The sequence below is a fragment of the Argopecten irradians genome, chromosome 4, assembly GCF_041381155.1.
Source record: "Argopecten irradians isolate NY chromosome 4, Ai_NY, whole genome shotgun sequence".
Taxonomy (NCBI): domain Eukaryota; kingdom Metazoa; phylum Mollusca; class Bivalvia; order Pectinida; family Pectinidae; genus Argopecten; species Argopecten irradians.
The window spans coordinates 51,268,264-51,289,850 of record NC_091137.1 but is presented as its reverse complement, the minus strand read 5'-3'; the positions used below and the strand labels follow the sequence as shown (position 1 = coordinate 51,289,850).

At 38.0% G+C, this 21,587-nt stretch overlaps 1 protein-coding gene across 1 annotated transcript in view; it reads left to right on the top strand.

Moving 5' to 3' along the window:
* The window catches only part of LOC138322348 (uncharacterized), a 107,971-nt gene that overhangs the window by 37,149 nt on the left and 49,235 nt on the right, over nucleotides 1–21,587 (top strand). Inside the window, exon 2 of the mRNA XM_069266387.1 lies at nucleotides 12,666–12,852. Coding sequence (XP_069122488.1) covers nucleotides 12,666–12,852 — 187 coding nt within the window. The remainder of the gene's footprint in view (nucleotides 1–12,665; nucleotides 12,853–21,587) is intronic.

Here is a 21,587-nt window from a genome sequence, read left to right as displayed (position 1 = left end):
ATATGATGATTAATACAGACACCAGTATATCCCGATGTCATTTCCTATAACGAGTTGTACATAGATCTAACAAATATCCCCAGCTAACCAGTTGCTTTTAAAGACGTTTTTAATATTGTCCAGTGATAGTAATATTAGGAAAAAACCCTTTTAAAGATATTTTTAGGTGTAACGACGTCACGAGTATAAAAAATGCATACTGAATCAGAAACGTATAAAAAATTAATGTATGTCGTTAAGTTTCAGATTCAATAAGTTAATCGACAAAGAAATAATAATTTTAAAAAATTCGTTGAAACCTCACTACCATTATGTGTAAACTGGAATATGAAGAAATATACACGTTTTATCATTTAACCAATCGATGAATACAGCTCCCTATACTACTCTCCTTATGGTCGTATCCAGAGTACCTCTCTTTGACGACACAAAAGAAATCATACATGACCAAGCTAAGTTCGCTTCGTTGTAATAACATAGGCCTGGGCATGGCCTCGTAATTAGGGTAGTAGTAAAAACCTTTACCATAACACTGACTAATTAGCAAAGACAGTATATCACCATTGTTTATTTAAGTCAAACATGTAATTATGTAATATCAAATAAAAAAAACAATTGTGAGAAAGAGTGATCTTTTTAATGACCAATTAAACTTCTTAATTGCCGGAATCTTGTTTTGATTTTATAGTCTTTGTCATTCCGACAAAAAATATCAGTGGCCAAGGCTATAAATACTCCCTCACACAATCCTTATAGTATCATACAACATGAATACCTTTCAAGAAGCAACCTACCGATACCTGTCCAGCGACACCAAGAAGACCTGCATCCTCGGTCACAGCTTTATCAGACGCCTCATCGCCCGATGGAGAAAAGAAGAAATACCACTACCCAATTGGTCATTCCATGCCTTCGGACGAGGTGGTTTGAAGCTTCGACAGCTGAGAGACATCGTACTAGCCGAAGATTTTTCCATCTATCACTCCGTCTTTGTACAGATAGGCGAAAATGACATCACTGACCAGTCAACGGCCCGTACAATTGGACTTCTTCAAGAAATCCATCAACTGTTTATCGCCCAGGGTGTAGAAGTGGTGATGTTCGGCGAGCTTTTTCCGAGACACGATCGCAAATTCAACAAGACCGCATCACTTATCAACAGAATGATGAAGAAACAACACCCTGACATCATTTGGCAACACGACAGAGACTTGTTGAAGACAACCTCAATCCGAGCTAAAGATGGTACACACCTGAAACCGTCGGCGGAAGTTGCTTTCTCCAACAGCATTGACCGGGCCATCAGACACATGAGGGCTTGATCTTATAATCAGCCAATCCTTTATAAAAAAAGCCATTTTCATGGCTACCCAAATATCACAAAAAGACCCATGAACACTCGAAAATACGCATTTACATATTACGAATTATATATCTTTAGCATGAATAAAAACAACTGAAAATTGACACGTGTATACTATTTATAATTTTATTATAAATAATTGACGAATACTTCTTAAAACTAAACATGTATTTAATCAGAAACATATATGTATAATTGTTTCTGACAATATGAATTAAATTTTATCGTATTAGTTCACCAGTTAAGTTTGGCCTCTATACTGGCATTACGTGCAACAAAGTACATCAAATAATTACCAGAATATGATATCGGTCGTTTAATGTATATCAAATCAATTCAGCAAACCTGAAAAGCAGATCATTATGTATAACACTTAATCAGCATTTTACAATTAAAGGCAACAGCAAAACGTCTGTAAATAACAAATATTTATTCATTTTATGGAAAACGATCTTATTTTAATATCGTCAACAATTCAAATTTGTGAGAAGAATATACATACATGTAATTGCACATAATCAAACACATAATTTGTTTGTCATAGTTAATCCCCGTGTACATTTGTTACCGCTCGTATCGGAACTCTTCCGAAAAAAGGTGCAAAATGCATAGCTCAAATGACGAGACGCGGGAAAGAAAACAACAAAAGATAGGAGAATAGGATAATGAGGATATATGTATTTTTAAAGGGGAAAAGAGAATTGTAAACATAATTATTTTACAGTTACAATCGGCTGGCGGCTGTACGTACTGTAAGTCTCGTTTCACAAGGTAAAGTTTACCTGTGTAAGCCGTGTGCTCGGCCGTCACAGCTCGGCGCGCCCGCTCGATGTAAGCGACGAAATGTGTTAATATTAGCGCAGAAACATTGAATATAAACGCAGAAACACTGAATATAAACGCAGAAACTCTTAATTATATCGCCGAATCTGTTAATTTCACCGTCGCATCGGAAAAGTTTGGCGATTCCCAACCTCCGACAATGTAGCAATAAATAGCCGTGCACGTAACGAAGTTGGGTAATTGTGACTGATACCCTCTGTTATTCGGCCGTCAGCCGTCACGACCCACGGCGGACAGAAAAATACTTAATTTTACGGCAGAAATACTTAATTTTATTAATCGAATTGGAATTCTGAGGAAAAGTCTTAGTATAAAGGGTTAATACTGAATAAAAAAGCACATATGCTAATCCTGCCGAAACTTGTTAAAAATTAAGTATTCTGCAGTTATTCTAACAAGTTTCGGCAAGATTAACACATTTTGGGTTACCAGTGTATAGTACTGGGTGTTAAGTACGGTAGCTATAGTACTGGGTGTTAAGTACTTAGTGTTCCGTTGTGGTGTGGTAAAGCACCACGGGTATTTAGAACAGCACTGCAGCTATTTGAGAGCTCATTTTAATATTTAGGTGAGATACTTAAAGATGGTATAGGGAGGCCAAGCAAAGGACGTGCTTGTCCATACCTGTAAATATATACTTTCTATTGTCATAGGTTATAGGTTGTAGTACAAAATGTATGTACTGTATTTTGGTTATGTTTGTTAGTTAGAATATATAGCTAAGGAAACCATTTTATTGTGTAGAACAAGTATATTAGTATTTCATGCAAGCAGCATGTCCTGTAAATATTCACTCTGTACATTTAGGTAGGCCCTTTCTGTATATATTGGCAAACGGGCTCTTTGTTAGTTTGTTAGTTGATGAATACTTATAACTGTTGGGATCTTTGGTGTGACAGACTGAGATCGATCCCCGATACGTTACAGTTATGTTTAGATGGTAAAATAACTCTTTTTATAATGTTCATACATTGTGTATATCAGTCATCTTAAAATATTTAAATATTCACATGTTACCACCATCCTTTTATTAATATTTTCCTGTTTAAATTAGGCATATTAATGTTATGTCTTTAACCAGTCTGCCCTCGATCATTATCACACACTGATCTGCAATTTGCCTGAAGGGAAAAATATGAGGTTATATATACATGACCTGATTTTATACGAAACACATGTATGAATGTGTATACACATTTAGATTTAATTGCAGGACTTAATTGACTGATGGACAGCAAAATGTAAATATGATAGGATTGCATCATTGAAACATCATACCTGCTTGTCAAAAAAATGTTGTGAAAACAACGATATAATTGAATATTTAAGTTAATAATGTTATTTCATTACCCATGTTTTCAAGAAAACAAATATTATTTCCCAATCTAATTAATCACGATGAATAAAGTAAAGTTTAAAAAAAACATAAAATAAATTATGTACCACAAAACGAAATTGTGGGGGATAATGAAGTGAAATTGATATGGAAAGTTCCATAGTTTTTTTAATAAAACTTCATGTGTCCAGATACAATTTGTTAGATGTTGAATTGATTTATAACATTTAAACCCCCCTGCCGTGTAAATTTTCTTGTGATTTGAAATTGGAAATGATGTTGAAATTTACAACTGAACGGCAATGAAATAATTGCCAAGCCCATTCAAAAAGAAAGCACAGCTATCTAAACAAAAAATGATGTCTAACTTATTTCATAAACTGGGTGTTTTAATTGCATCCAAATGCTTTCAGAACGAAGTAAACAAGTAAGAGAAATGAACTTACCGTAACTCCATCCTCCATCGGTACTGTGTTCACCAGCTAGAGTTTGAGGAGATCGATGGTAGTGTAACAATAAACAAAAAATAAATAACCTCGTGTCTCTGTGCGATGATGGCCCAGCAGCCAGTTATATTTGTTTGTTTACATTCTGCAATCAGCTGACAGACGTAAACAAATATGGCCGCCAGCCAGCTGTTTCACATTCTGTGTTTCCCGCTCAAATAATCACGTGACAAACACATGTGGGGCCGCTTACGTCTTCCGCAAAGGAATCCTGTACTATAATATTTCGAAACAAAATCTCTCAATTCCTCACGTTTTATTATTAATTTAGGACAATGAATAAAAAACGCAAACAAATGAACCGGTGTGCTGATAAATCCACATTTAGTTGCTACAAACAGACACCTGTGGGCCTCTTACGTGATTCAAAAGAATGTTGTACGATCTTATCGTCTAAACCAAACCTCTTAACTCCTAAATTTTTGTTGAGAGTTTGTGATAATATATCAAAACAGAAAATATATGAACTATTATATTAATAAATCCACCTTTTGACGCGAGGTGTAAACCAATTTATAATCACGACAACAGAGTATTTGTAATAAGAACCATTTCCGGCATGTCGTGAAAAGACGAGATTTTTATATAAATGTAATGAAATTGCCCAGGGATGTCAAGCGTCCCGAAGACCTGACACTACACTACCGGATGTGACGTCGGGGCTCCCACTTGAGCCCCAGTTCCAGACCTAGCCCCAACCGAAACGGACGTGTGAGTTGTTGACCACCCCTGTATTGGAGCTATTTGGAGCCAGACACAGCCCAACGATGGCGTCTACGCTTGCTGTCGAGCCCGCGACGCGGAGTAGGTGAGCCAGTCATTCAGCGGACTGTGTTACATTCAGTTTTTACAACATTGGCGACGAGGATAAACTGGTCGGGGACGTTTATGTGTGAACCACGTGCGCGATAGCACGTCGTAGTAGCACACACGTGTACCCCAAGGATTAGTATATTGCGAGTTGGTACTGTTGTTATTTGTATAGGTTTATTTTTCATTAATTATACTTAAGCAGTTATACTTCTATACAGTGTTATTTTTATTTCTAGTACAATTAAATTTATATTCGGGTTACGATTATAAGAATTGGATCATTTGTTTGTCGGTGTCGACTTACAAATTTACTTAAGGTATCTGTGTTCGGTTTCGATTACAGTTATTTTTCCCACATCTTGTCAATATAAGGAGGGGAGGAGTGTGGTGTCATGTGTTGTGATATCATTTCAACACTCTACTCTGTACCTTGCACATAATTCCTGGGATATTGTCTTCATATATTTTTGGGTTAAACTTCAATATATATATCAGTCAGCATGGCTAGAAGACCGCCCCCAGTCTATCCATTACGAATCAATTTCTGTCAGGAGGAGTATTTTCATATGCTTCCCTATGTTGGTGAAAATGTGGCAAAGCAGATCAGTAGGTTTAAGGACCTCTACGGCAACATTACACCAAAGTCCCTGTCACAGATACCCAATGTGAATATCAAAAGGTCCTTGTTTGACCTGATTGACTTTACACCAAACCCTAAACTATCTGGTCTCGATGTCGAACCAGGTATTAGAACAACATCCAAGACTTTTGCAAATGCTGTATTAGATAGCTGGGAAAACAGTGCACAGCGACAGAGCAAAAGTCGAAAAGTGTTGGATGTGACAGATGAGTGTACACACCGTGACAACCGTTCATTCAGAAAATCCACCAAGCCATCCAGCAAGTACTATCTCGACAGCGAGGATAATTCATCATCACGTAGGTCACACTCACGTCGACATACATCCAGACGATTCCAGTCACCTCCAGTCTCCACTAGACGGTCTCGTCGAGTGGATTCATCTCACTCAGATTCGGACTCGGACTGGGACAGATGCTATCGCTATTCGCACAGAAGGCCACGTCGGGATACGACACCATCTGATAGCGATAGTGATGATGATGTTGATTATGGTCGGAGATCGACCAAATCTAACAACTGGGACAAACGCTATAGGGGCAGAAGGCTACGTCGGGATACGACGCCATCTGATAGTGATAGTGATGTTGATTGTGGTTGGAGATCGACCAAATCTCGTCAAAGTCTCCATCCCCCGACTTTACCTAAGGCATTGAAATTCAATGGGACCTCTGATTGGTTATTTTTCAAGCAGAAGTTTACCAGATATGCGGATAATGCGGGATTGAGCAACCGAGCACGCAAAGATGCATTGTATAGAGCCTTGGCCGGTAAGGCTAGGGATTTCTACAGATCAGTAATGAAAATGGTTAACAAGATTTCCTATAGAAGACTCCTCCGTGACTTTGACTGCCGGTTTAAATCGGATGAATCACCAGAGACCGCACAGACCAACTTTCAGCTTGCGGAGCATCACAAAGACGAAGACCTATATGATTGGGGGGAGAGGATCCTGTCACTAGCATCAAAGGCATATCGTGATCGACCTGAAGTGTATGTTGAGAACAAAGCAATATTCCATTTTTGCATTGGCTGTAGAGATCAAGAGGCTGCATTGTATGCAGGCACGGGTAAACATAAATCCATTGATAAGGCAATAGATGCGATGGAGCGGTACCAATGCACACGTAGAAGGCAAGAGAGGCAGACGACATACTCTACCTCAAACAGGTACATGTACAAGACAGCATCTTGCCAGCCATGCAGCAGACAGACTAAACTTGAGGACAACTGGTCATCTTCAACAACGTCTTCCAGTGAGGATGAAGAGACTCCATATCCTTCAGCAAAAGAGGTCAAATCACGACACAGCGATCTACGCCACGGTGACGTGACAAAAACCAAACTGCAGTCCTCCATGAAACTGATGACGGGTCATGAGAGATGCTTGCCTGCACGAGAGGATAAATTAACCAAAGCTGTGGATACAATGATTACCAAGATCCCTACTATCCTCAACAAGTCAGGGCGCAATGCAAAGAATGACCAGAGTCGGTCATCTGCGCCAGCAGGACAAGGTTATGGATCTGGCCAGCCCCTATATTCAAGTAAAGAATATCCCAGTAAGATGGGATACAAACCAAAGTTCAGAAAACCACAAGTGCAGAAAACCACAAGTGCAAACCCAGAGCTGGTGTCGGCTTTATTCCTGCAGAAGGGTCCAGCAATTATGTTAGGATATCCAATGATTCTAATACAAAAGAATCCAGCTGCACTTCTGGATGACTTAAATGGCTCATATGTCCTTGATATCGAGCCTCCTTTCTCCAACATACCAGAGGGACCCCCAGAGATATCTCGCCAGATTGTCGATGTCGGAATGGCAGAGCCTTATACTACGGAGGCCTCAGGACCGAGAAGGGTTGTTGAGCTGCAGACATTTCTGCGTACTCTCAATGCTAGTTTAGCTAGAGTTTCCCCAGCTTCCTCTGACATCTCGATGGATAAGGCTTCATCTCCAAGCCCTGTCTGGGCCAAAGAACCACAAAACCTAAATATGGCTCACCAGGAAGCTGTCTCGCATTCCCGAGGGCGGGAACACAGATTAGATCCTGCGGTAGCAGTGACCTTGGTCTTAAGACAAGGTCAGGTTCAGCAGACTGAGGGAAGACTGATCAGTTGTTATCAGCAGGGATCGCCTGAGTATCTGGGATCAAGGACTGAACAGAACAAAACAAAGGAGTGTTTGGAACCGTTGTCTACGCAACAAGGTAATAGGAATTGCTATATCCCCCAGAAAGGATCCAAGAAGGACTGCTTGGGTTTGACAGTAGCGTTAAGGCCTCAACGCACTGGCAATACCCGACGGTGACAACCACAGCTGAGCCAAATACTGCAGTACCAGAGCCTAGGGAGACTTATGTGTCAACCATCTCTCAGTCAGCGGTTTGTCATCGGTACACGATGACATATGTTTCCACCCTGAATATGGTGGGGTATTACCAGAAGAGGAAATGGAGGACTACCTACCTTGTGGCAGCCCTTTCCCTATAGCCAAGACCTGTGGTAGACTTTGGTTATCAGAAACCACATTGGTACAGGATATAAAGGATTCCCTTGAGGCTGGGTACCGCCCCAGGGTATCGGGAGGAGTAGCAGTGTTCTCTGACCTTAACAACTACCCTACCAAAGTTGAGATCTCCCAGACCAACAGGGAGGGTTTCCACGGGGACGTTGGAGCCTACCTGAAGGGACTGTTGTCATCTGAAGATAATCACTCTATCCTGAGGCTGACAAAGCAGCCAGGGGTTAAAGTCTCAAGTGAAGTCGGTATCGACCTAGCCGTGACTTTCCCTGATCTCCAGTATAAATTGGAACGTGAACCACAGAGTTGCCAGCCCTACCAGGTTATGAGGTTGCACCTCCCGGTATTGTGTGACCCAGTTCCCCCAGGGCAGTTTGCATACCTGTACACCCTAAGGTCCAGGACTGAGCTTATACTGCCAAGCCCGGTTTGGCAGTTCAGACATTGCTGAGACGGTTCATAAACACCCACTGTAGTATGTCTGGAAGGACCAACCCTTACCATCACAATGGCACTCATTGTCGGACCCTATGGGTCATTGCCTGGGGTCAGCTTGTCCGGGAAATGGACTTAACTTATTCCCGGGTAACTTGAGGGCACCCATACAGTAACCCATATCTGTTGGGATATGCTGATCAACGGATAGCAGAGATCCTCAGGGACCTCGATATGGAAGTCGTCCTAGGACTGACAGATGAGAACCCTTCTCGTCTGTCTGACTAGGGTGACCAGCTCATTCCCCATCCCGGAGACGGTGGTTCCCTGACGCCCGAAACGGTAACAATCGGGTATATCTGGACCGATAACGGCCCAGCCAGATGTATCACTCGAACCGGTGCCGGTTCAGTGAAAAAGAAATCCCCAGGACTCCTTTGATCCCTGGACCTACCACCAATTCCCAAATATAAAGTGGGGAGGAATGTAGTGAAATTGCCCAGGGATGTCAAGCGTCCCGAAGACCTGACCGGACACTACCGGAAGTGACGTTGGGGCTCCCGCTTGAGCCCCAGTTCCAGACCTAGCCCCAACCGAAACGGACGTGTGAGTTGTTGACCACCCCTGTATTGGAGCTATTTGGAGCCAGACACAGCCCAACGATGGCGTCTACGCTTGCTGTCGAGCCCGCGATGCGGAGTAGGTGAGCCAGTCATTCAGCGGACTGTGTTACATTCAGTTTTTACAACATAAAAAAAGATAAACAAAACCCCTGTTTTGGCATGGTTTGGAGGAACTTTTTAAAGTATCAATTTCATCGTTGTGATCCTGGAAAGATTATATAGTCACAAGCTATTTATCATCGCATAAGACCATGTGTCTGACCAGAAACATCCAGGCCTGTTACGTAAACATGAGCCGTGAGTGTTTTGTTGGTTAGCCTACTATGATGTCCGAGTCGGTGTAAACAAATGAGTTGATAGAATTCCATTGACAAATTCATCTATGATAGCTTGTATTTCCTTTTACATATAAATCAGACCGATAGCATATTTACGTCAACAGTGTGTGCAACGGAGTATCCCCGGCATGTCTATTTGTTTTGGTTAGTTTGTTGAGATTTTATACTGAAACCATTTAATCATTATATGAGGATGGAAATACTTTAACAAACTATTTGTTATCGTATGGGACCATGAGTCTGACCCAGGGGAGAGTTTTGTTAGGTCCGTGCAACGACTAATGTACATGTGTTGGCTTGTTTACCTGGTTGTAAATCGTTATTGTGTGTGACACCACTGGTCAGAGACAGGCGATTTGTGTGTCAGTGTGCACGTGACTGTCGATAATTAAGACTCTAATTTTAATGCATCTTATGCTGATCACATAGGCATTGGTTTTATGTAACATATATGTACATGGGCCTAGTGTATACTACTACATTTTAACTCATTTAGAGAGAAAGGGAATTGGAAACACATTTCAATAATATTTTAAGGTGAACACTTATATCAACACATTTCAACAATATTTTAAGGTGAACACTTAAGTGATTAGAAATAATTTAAACATTTATGATAAAGAAATGAAAATAAAAACTTAACATTAAGAATGTAAAATTATTCAAAACATCATCTGCAACATTCACTTATTAAATAAACATCTTAATTACCGGTAGTTGAATTATATTTCTTTCTATAATGTTCAGTTGTAAACAATTTTTAATTGAATATTTAATTTTGTTAAAAAAAACTCCCCCTAAAAAAATTGGAGTAGAAAAAAATCAAAATAAAAGTACTCTGAAATGGTGATGCCTTATGAAAAATTCTAAGTCCCAAAAAAGTACAAAAAAAGTACACAACATTTTTCAAACTCTGTGAAAAATTCTAAGTCCAAAAAAAGTACAAAAAAGGTACTCTGAACATTTCTCATTCATCCTGTGAAAAATTCTAAGTCCAAAAAAAGTACAAAAAAAGTACTCTGCAAAATGTTTAAGTCCAAAAAAAGTACTAAAAAGGTATTCTGAACATTTCTCATTCATCCTGTGAAAAATTCTAAGTCCAAAAAAAGTACAAAAAAAGTACTATGCAAAATGTTTAAGTCAGAAAAAAGTACAAAAAAAGTACTCTGAACATTTCTCATACCATGTGAATAATTCTAAGTCCCATAAATGAGTAAGTCCCATAAAAGTACAAAAAAAGTACTCTGCAAAATTTCAGAGTCCAAAAAAAGTACAAAAAAAGTACTCTGCAAAATTTCAGAGTCCAAAAAAAGTACAAAAAAAGTACTCTGCCCTGATGGTGTGTCCGGAAAAAAGTACTAAAAGAGCATGCTTTTTTTGTACTTTTTAGAAAAAGTACTAAAATATGTCACAATTTCCACAGTGATCATGTCACCATATCGAACCGACTATCACTTTGTCATAGAAACATCCTTTTTTGGGGATGTGGATGTGGCCCAGTGGTAGAAGGCGCAGGTGTTTGGCTAGGCGATTGGGTGCCTTAGATCGTGAGTTTGAGGCCCGGATAGTGCACGAGTCAATAAATTGTCATGCTTTGTAAAATTGTGTTTCTTTGATATTTTATATATATATAGAAAAAAAACAAAACTAAAACAAATCTGCCATCGATCTCTAATGTTTTCCCAGCTGCTGCTGTTCTTCCGGGAAGTTTATTGATGTTGATAAGGCAACAACACAAATAACAAGGATTGATGATGTCATAGTAAACAATACACTATGACGTCATAAGATACACATATTAGAAGTCACACTTAAAAATTAAACTGAACTATTTAAACCTGGTTTTAATAAAGCTATTAAACTTGATTCTTTTCCTTCTCTTTCAACAACATTCTAAGTTGATTGATAAATAGGGATAACATTAAAAACATCACTTGCGCATGTATATTTACATATGCCCCTATATAGTCAACGGGAGGGGAGTTGCGTTCAAATTAGCGTAAACGCAACGACGTATGAATACAAACCCAGAGTAGGATCAGACTACTTCTAGTTCACACTTCGGTAAGATTTTGCGTCATATGATAATCTAAATAAACTTTAATTACTTAATTTACATTTTACCTTTTCACAGATGACAGATTTGCTTTAAATTAATAATAAACTAAAAAACGATTTCGGTCTTCTATTTGTCTCAAGACTGATCCTAAGGCGGCACAGACAATATCATGCTCGTCATTAGCCTACTCGGTTGGCCTACTGTATGAAGTGTAAACAAAGTTTCCATGTTGTCGGATTCAAAATAATAATAAAGAGTTGTTATTAGATCCAATTAAAATGTATTTACCATCAAAACAGAATATATGTTCAAGCATTGTAACGGTAATAAACAACAAAAAGAATCGCTGGTCGAGGCTACAACCGGGGGGCTTTCCTCAGGAATGTTTGAGGAATTCCATAGTTACGTCAGTCACACACCATGCATACACTTGTCTATCATCCGTACAATAAAAATGACTATGAAGAATTTAGTCTATATCGCGTACGTAGACCAATACATACATTACAAACATTCAGCAGCTCAACAGTCATACCATTTGATCAACAGGCTATATCACAGTTACTTTCCTCGGTTGAAAATCAAATATGGTGGCTCACTCCACTTCGGACAGCATCACTACCGTGACAACGATGATATACCGGTAGTCTTTCCACCTCGGTTATCTCAATTTTTATTCGAAATGGACATTATTGATACATTATCAAATTGAAAAAAAACATAATTTGAAAATAATTTAAAGGTGTCATTGTTATATTTCAAATCAAACTGCAGCTATAACATTCAACAATCGGAACTATATCTTCGGTCATCCTGACTACCGTAGTTACCCATCTTAGCAACCATCACCGTTTTAAATTTGACGTAAAAGTAGACTTATTTATGTAAATATAAAGATTGAACAGTGTTTTGATTGCGTTAAAGGTGGTATGAACGCAATGGGATACAGACATATTCTACATGTAGCGCTAACGTTTTACATTGAATATGTCTGTATCCCATTGCGTTCATACCACCTTTAACACAATCAAAACACTGTTCAATCTCTATATGAATGTGCTTACTGACATCTTAAAACTTAAACTGTCTGTCTTAATTTGTTGTCTGTTTTTTCTATTTAAATACCATCACATGGATATTCAACATCTATTTATTATATATATATATGTTGTTATATGTTCATAGGGTGGCTGGTAATTCTGCCTACATCATTGGGACACTGGCTGAATCTGACCTGGGATGTAGTAGGATCTTAGGCCTAGCCAAAGGCAGACATGGAGAAAGTCGCAAGATCCTACCTGATCTCACACGCATGCTGGCATTTGATGATGCGGAAAGTGTAATGAATGCTGCTGGCACCATGGGAACTTTAGTAAGTGGGCTGCTAATAAAACAGTTATTTGATAGCATCCTTATATGGTAGGGATTCAAAATTAAACAAATGGTGTGGTCAATTCAGCAATTTTAGCGAGTTTTTAGCCCGCCATCATCAGATGTGATACTAGTTGAGCAACACATGAAGGAGTATCGCGGATGAAATGAAGAGAAGAGAAATGGGAGATATCTCATGTTGTAATTCTTAAAAGGGACCAATTTCATTAGGTTATGGAAAATATACCAGAGTTTGAAGTCATATCAGGATTTTAGTCTATTTGACCTGTGTGACCTTGAATAAAGGTTAAGGTTATTTATTTAAAAAAAAACCTTGGTAGTTCATTATATAATATATACTGGCAGTTAACCTGAAAAATACATTTTAATTGATTTTCTATAAAAACACAAAGGAAGGTAATTTAAAAATGAAAAATCCTTTTAAGCTACATCCTCAATACTCCATTGGTTACTATCACTGACGTAATATCCACCCCTTGACTATCTCATAGCAAAATTGAAGCCACTTCAGAAGGAAAAACTGACCAATCACAGGCTTGCAGAAATCATTTTTGGCTACATCCTCAATACTCCAGGGGTTACTATCACTGACGTAATATCCAACCATGGACTAATATCTCATAGTAAAATTGGAGGCTGAACTAATGAAAACAAGAGGCCCAAGAGGCCTTGACAGTCACCTGAGTGCTGATACAGAACATTGCAAAGTTGGTTCAAATCTTTAAATAGCATTTAGGAATTAAAAGAAACCCCTTTTGGACCCACTCCTCAGGCCCCTGGGGTCAGTCATGGAAAATTTGTTAATAGGATTCAATGGCCATATCATATTGATAATTCTGACAAACATTTGACTCATTTTCTATTACATTAATGACCAAATAATGTTCAATAATGTGTTTTCCCTATAAAAACTTTAGTAAACTTGACTCCCTCCCCAGGGGGAAACATGAGACTCTAGGGTCATATATAATTCATTTTTTTTGTGAAGGACCTTAAGACTTTTCCATCCTAAAGAGTATTTGATTCTACCATTTCCAGGAAGAAGGATTTTGAAGTTTTAGCCTATCCTATTTGACCCCTTTTAGCCTATCCTATTTGACCCCTTTTAGTCCCACCCTTCAGGTCTCTGGGGGTCAGTCATGGAAAATTTGTTAATATGATTCAATGGCCATATCATATTGATAATTCTGACAAACATTTGACTCATTTTCATTGACTGTGTTTTCCCTATAAAAACTATAGTATAAAAAATAAACTTGACTCCCTCCCCAGGGGGAACAAGAGCCTCCAGGGTCATATATAATTCAAAATTTTTGTGAAGGATCTTCAGACCTTTCCATTTATGAAGGGTATTTTATTCTACCATTTCCAGAATTTTAGAAGGTTTGTGAAGTTTTAGCCTATCCTATTTAACCCCTTTTAGCCCCCTGCTGCGAATCGATCATGAATAATTCATGAACATTCATGAACTATTCATGAACTATTCATCAAAAGTTCATGAAAAGTTCATGAATAAAGTTCATGAACATTCATGAATGTTCTTGAACATTAAATGGCCTAATGGAAATAATTAACACAGCATTTTAATGCACATGATTTTCATGCACATTTTCATGTTCATGAATATTTAGTTCATGAACAGGTTCATGAACAGTTCATGAGTCTGTTCATGAATAGTTCATGAATAGTTCATGAACAGATTCATGAACATTTGATGAACTGTTCATAAAAGTTCATGAATTGTTCATGAACAGTAAATGGCCGAATGAAAATAATAAAAAATGCTTTATGAACTGTTCATGAACAAATTGATGACAGTTGATGAATATTTAGTTCATGAACAAGTGTTAATGAATAAGTGTTTATGAACTGCATCATAATCATGCAGTTCAATGCTGAATCCAAACTTGTAATGAATTACAACTGTTACAATCCTGATTCTGACAACGTTTGACTCATTTTCTATTACAAATGAACAAATAATGCTCAAAAATGTGTTTTACCTATAAATTGTAGTCATATTATTAAACTTGACCCCCTCGGGGAAACGTGATTCCGTCTATGAAGAGTACAGTCAAACCTGTCTATAACGACCACTGAAGGGGAGACAGAAAAACGGTCACTATAGACAGGTTGCCTTTATAGACAGGTTGGGGCTTTTGTGCCAACCAACGAGCCAGTAAATAAAACAGAATTATATTAATACAAAACACACCTGCTACTGGATGTTTATATATTTATTGCCATGCATTATTTAAGAAATAATTGTGTCAATATATTTCCGTGATTTGTGTTCGTTTTATTTTAATGCAATCGGAAATTTCGATCATAACAAAATCAACACGTTTTGATACATAGATTTTTTCAGCTATGAACATAATCATTACCTAATTACTGACTTCACATGGCATGGAATTATCTGTGAACGATTATTTTCAGACAATGTATGCGTGCAATATTTTTTTACAACACGTTCTCGCTGGCAAGCTTAAGTCGTATGTAATGTAGCTGTGTAACCAGTTTTGACGGATTAATCTCGGAACATAAAAGATCGATTTGAAGGCGTTTTCTCACAATATACAGCTTCAAAACTATTAAAATCACAATGCAGGTACACATATTAACTTTCAGTAACATTTCTACCAAGTAATGGGACCGAATTTTATTTATAAACACATCGAGATTACCCGAGTTACATCGGGCGATAATCCGACTGACTCTAATCGTAAAGAAGTCGAACGTAAATTTATAGGCCTAATTTGAAATAGTTTAAGTACAGGCCATTTCTTAGCATTAAAACAATGCTAAATATCGACAATTAATAACGGAACACATTAAATAAATCGGCATGTTTTATTTTGCCTACCGTATCATCCGAGTTGTGGCTTCAAAATCACACTTTACGAGTGATCTTTTCGTGCACATGGCGTTCGCGACCAAACTTAATTTCAGTCTTTGATAGGCATAAACGGTCTTTAAAACTTCCATCCTTAAGTTGGCAACCATATTTGTACCTCAAATGTTACCACCGCTAGGTTATAAACAAAACAGTACTGTATAAACAATTCATAGCTTTGGCTTGAGTAATGGCTGCCATTTGCTTACAAAGGGAGTTAATTACCGGAAGCAGGTCAAAGGGACGCTACTACACACACACTGTACTCGGTACTCCAAAAGTCGATCTCAGCGACCGGTCGTTACACAACCTTGACGGGGCTAAAACATTGTTTATCGTCGCACGGAGCACATTGCACGACACACGACGTCGTACAAAAGGCGATTAGAATAGGTCACTGGAGATTTCGTCTCAGGGGACCTCAAAACTGATACAGTCCTGCATAGACTTCCTTTCAAGATTACTGAGAAAGTGACACCCAACTTCAAACCAATACATATGTACAGTGAACCACATTATACAATTCCTTTGATGTACGTTTTATGGTGATCAATTAATTATGAAATAGTGCAGGGGTAGATATTATGTCAGTGATAGTAACCCCTGGCGTATGGAGAATGATTAGGCTATTACTCTGCCATTTTCTGAAATAAAGGTAGACTTAAAACTTGAATGTGGCATTTTATAATTGTCCCTATGACATACAATTAAGCAAGGAATCCATCATAATTGCTATGACATCATAAATACTCGATATCAGCTAATCACTAATATGTTATGCAATAGATAAACTGCTTTACATGTATATAATTATAAATAGTGACATGATTTCAAAGATCTAGAGATGTCATGTACAATTTTCAAACATTTGTTTATATGACATCACAAGTTTCGTATTCTTACCCTGCAGCTGCCTGGAATATACATTTTCATGAATAATCATGTAAAAGTCTATGCTAGCTTCTCCCATTTTATCGAAAAATAAGTAAAAAATTGGTAATAATAGACAATATCGCCTGGCTAGACACTCAATCTCTAGGGTGTCACTATATCCTATATGGAAGGAAGTACTGATTGCGCATGCACCAAAGGCGAAATGAATTATTTTATATTATTTTTTGTGTTAATTAGACATATATATACATGATCAAACACCAATTATAGTTCAACTGATGAATATCATTTATGCTTTGTCGGCGGTGTAGCATCTTTAATATGGATTACATTTTGTATATCGTTTCATAATGACACAGCATCAAAGATTTGAAAAATATCATGTAATATATACATGTACATGTACATCACGAATAATCATGTAAAAGTCTCTGCTACCCCCATTTTATCAAAAAAATGTTTTTCCTCATGTAGATAAAAAAAAATTGTCAAAATATAGACAATATTGGTCTAACCGAATACTCAATCCATAACAAAACATAAATTTCTCTGTTTTCATGATTTTGTTAGTGATATTTCAAGCATTTTGCTAGAAAATATACCTTGAAAAATAAACAAATAAGCCAATTACCTCCCTTTATCCAATCCCAATGAAAACTGTTCATGTGAACATTTAAAGGATATAAAGTTTTTAAATTAAAACACGTGTACCCTTTTAAGTCAGTTGTCATTTTCAACCCTTGATGGTATACATGCATCTGATCACACTTACTTAGATATTTAACAATATAATGCTTCAATCGAGAAATGCATTGGAAATGTATAAATGCTAATTGGAATTTCATTTTGAGCAATTAGGGTATGGGTTATATTAGGTGCTTATCTTTCTAATTATCATAACATTTATGAGACCTTTTATGAGAACTCTATTCGTGGGGCCACGGTGACCGAGTGGTAGATGTCCCGACATATTACCACATATTAGCACAAGCCGTCCACCTCTGGGTCACAAGTTCAAATCCGATGTGGAGCAGTTGCCAGGTACTGACAGCTGGTCGGTGGTTTTTCTCGGGTTCTCCAGCTTTCCTCGACCATCAAACCTGACATGTCCTTAAATGACCCCGGCTGTTAATAGGACATTAACCCTTTACCACATGTAAGAGCCTTTGGACGCCTTTACCCCTTGCCCCATGTAAGCGACTTTGGACGCCCCCGCACCATCTCAATGTAAGCGCCTCTGGACGCCTGTACAGGATCTCAATGCAAGCGACTCTGGACGCCATTTTAACTATAAATGTTTTGCTAGCTTCGTATCACGTGATAAAAGCGCCACCTGTGTTCAGACTTTACAATCTAATTATAGACGTGACCAAATTTCTAACCAATCAATAGCACAGTGTTACTATAAAACTCTGAATAAATTAACCGAGAAAATCACACCTGTGTTCACTGCTTCACTCATGTTACCGGGGACGCCATCATGGCTTCTGTTGTTGATATTACGGCAGATATTTGTAATTATAAGTACAATGTCATGATATTTAAATATCACAGACCTAAAAGCATATAATCTGACAATGATTTAGATGATGTTTTATTCAATTTGACCGATCGAAAATCTGTCCCGTACTATCGCCATTACCTGACGCCGTGTTGGAATGGACTGGCGAGTTTACAGCCGTGAGTGTTGATAATTTTGTTAGAAACTTGTTGTCAAAACTTCAATAAACCTTTAATATACTTCATTTAAAGTTGATAGATTATTTTCGTGCATTTTTCAACGGCAAACACACTACTCGGAATGATAGAAAGTGAAAGTAGCGGTGAACGGGTCGTGAACCGGCACAAAGCAGAAATAACAGTGTTTTTCAGTACAAATGTATTGACTGAGTCATGATTCAGATATATATTAGTTTTGTTTACGATATTTCAAGTAATTTGTGCATTTTTTTTTCTAAAAGTTATAAAAAATCGGCAATATTTTGAGTATTTCCGACAGAGAAAATTGACCATTTTCTGACCTGTAAACGTTTTTAATAATTTTTGAAGTCCTCATATCGAATAATATTTGGAAATGATAGCATCACTGTGTAGTTTGATTCATTTTGAAGCAACTTTATTACCAAAACATTTCTCAAAAATAAACATGAAAGTAAATAAATCCAATTTTTAAAACGTATTATCAATCCAGACTGAAAACTTCAAAAAGTGCCATTGAGATGGTGCATACACTTGAGAGATGTTGCAACAATGTTCGTGTTGAACATTGTGACATACTTTCCTCATGGAAGCCTGCTGATGAAGTCTACTAGTTTGCATGTCGTAAAGGGTTTAACTAATATAAAAAAGAGAACTCTATTCTACACATAAATTGGAAACACATATGGTATCAGGTAATTAAATTATTTAAAATCCTTGATACTGCTGAAGGATATGAAAATCAGTTAAATAAATCATCATATTAAGGATCCATTTGTAGCTTTTATACATATATTTGTATGCAGAAATGAATTACCTGGTATACCTTTCATGCTTCTCTTTTGTTTTATTAATCATTTACATGAATAGATAACACAGCATATTTAATTTTTATATTGAGGAAGATTACCTATATATATAGGTACTAGTATTCAAAATAGTTACTGTTTCCAAGTGTTATTCATTACAGATAAAAAAAAAAATGTCAAGAGCAAGCAAATCATATATTTAAAAGTCTGTACCTTATCCGAAATGGCATTCAATCTTATATTTTTATCCCCCGCCCAACTTCGTTGTGCGGGGGATATACAAATGGGTTCCGTACGTACGTCCGTCCGTCCGTCTGTCTGTCCGCACGAATGGTTTCCGGAGCATAACTCTAAAACCAGTAGAGATATTTCCACGAAACTTCATACACACATTGGTCTTATGGTCTAGTAGTGCCTTTTGCTATTTTTAGGTTTTCATGTTTTGCATTTTTTCTGTAACCATGGAAACATTGCTGAAAATATCATATTTTTGTACCAGGTTCGTTCCGGAGTATAACTCTAAAACCAGAAGAGATATTTCCACGAAACTTCATAGACACATTGGTCTTATTGTCTAGTAGTGCCTTTTGCTATTTTAAGGTTTTCACTTTTTGTACTTTTTAGCCCACCATCATCAGATGGTGGGCTTTTCAAATCGCCTTTCGTCCATGGTCTGTCGTCCGTCCTTCCGTCTGTCCGTCCTTCCGTCCGTCCGTCCTTCCGTCCGTCCTTCCGTCCGTCCGTCCGTTAACAATTCTTGTTACCGCTATTTCTCAGAAAGAACTGAAGGGATCTTTCTCAAATTTCATAGGTAGGTTCCCCTAGGACCTTAGTTGTGCATATTGCATTTTGGGACCGATCGGTCAACAAGATGGCCGACAGGCGGCCATCTTGGATTTTGATAGTTAAAGTTTGTTACCGCTATTTCTCAAAAAGTGCAGAAGGGATCTTTCTCAAATTTCATATACAGGTTCCCCTAGGACCCTAGTTGTGCATATTGCATTTTGGGACCGATCGGTCAACAAGATGGCCGACAGGCGGCCATCTTGGATTTTGATAGTTAAAGTTTGTTACCGCTATTTCTCAAAAAGTGCTGAAGGGATCTTTCTCAAATTTCATATATAGTTTCCCTACGGCCCTAGTTGTGCATATTGCATTTTGGGACCGATCGGTCTACAAGATGGCCGACAGGCGGCCTTCTTGGATTTTGATAGTTAAAGTTTGTTACCGCTATTTCTCAAAAAGTGCAGAAGGGATCTTTCTCAAATTTCATATACAGGTTCCCCTAGGACCCTAGTTGTGCATATTGCATTTTGGGACCGATCGGTCAACAAGATGGCCGACAGGCGGCCATCTTGGATTTTGATAGTTAAAGTTTGTTACCGCTATTTCTCAAAAAGTGCTGAAGGGATCTTTCTCAAATTTCATATGTAGTTTCCCTACGGCCCTAGTTGTGTATATTGCATTTTGGGACCGATTGGTCTACAAGATGGCCGACAGGCGGCCTTCTTGGATTTTGATAGTTAAAGTTTGTTACCGCTATTTCTCAAAAAGTGCTGAAGGGATGTGTCTCAAATTTCATATGTAGGTTCCCCTAGGACATTAGTTGTGCATATTGCATTTTGGGACCGATCGGTCAACAAGATGGCTGACAGGCGGCCATCTTGGATTTTGATACTTAAAGTTTGTTACCACTATTTCTCAAAAAGTGCTGAAGGGATCTTTCTCAAATTTCATAAATAGGTTCCCCTAGGGTCCTGGTTTTGCATATTGCATTTTGGGACCGATCGGTGAACAAGATGGTTGACAGGCGGCCATCTTGGATTTTGATAGTTAAAATTTGTTACCGCTATTTCTCAAAAAGTGCTGAAGAGATCTTTCTCAAATTTCATATACAGGTTCCCCTAGGACCCTAGTTGTGCATATTGTATTTTGGGACCGATCAGTCAACAAGATGGCCGACAGGCGGCCATCTTGGATTTTGATACTTAAAGTTTGTTATCGCTATTTCTTAGAAAGCACTATAGCGATCTGTCTCAAATTTTATATATAGTTTGTTTGAAAAAGTTTGAAAAGCAGGGAAAAGATCCCTCTTTCCATTGTCAGACATAGATCATTCTTTGGTGGGCGCCAAGATCCCTCTGGGATCTCTTGTTTCTGTAACCATGGAAACATTGCTGAAAATCGTAGATTTTTGTGTAAGAATCGTTTCCGGAGCACAACTCTAAAACCAGCAGAGATATTTCCATGAAACTTCATAGACACATTGTTCTTATGGTCTAGTAGTGCCTTTTGCTATTTTTAGGTTTTCATTTTTTGCACTTTTTCCGTAACCATGGAAACATTGCTGAAAATATCATATTTTTGTACCAGGTTCGTTTCCGCAGCATAACTGGAAAACCAGTTGAGATATATGCA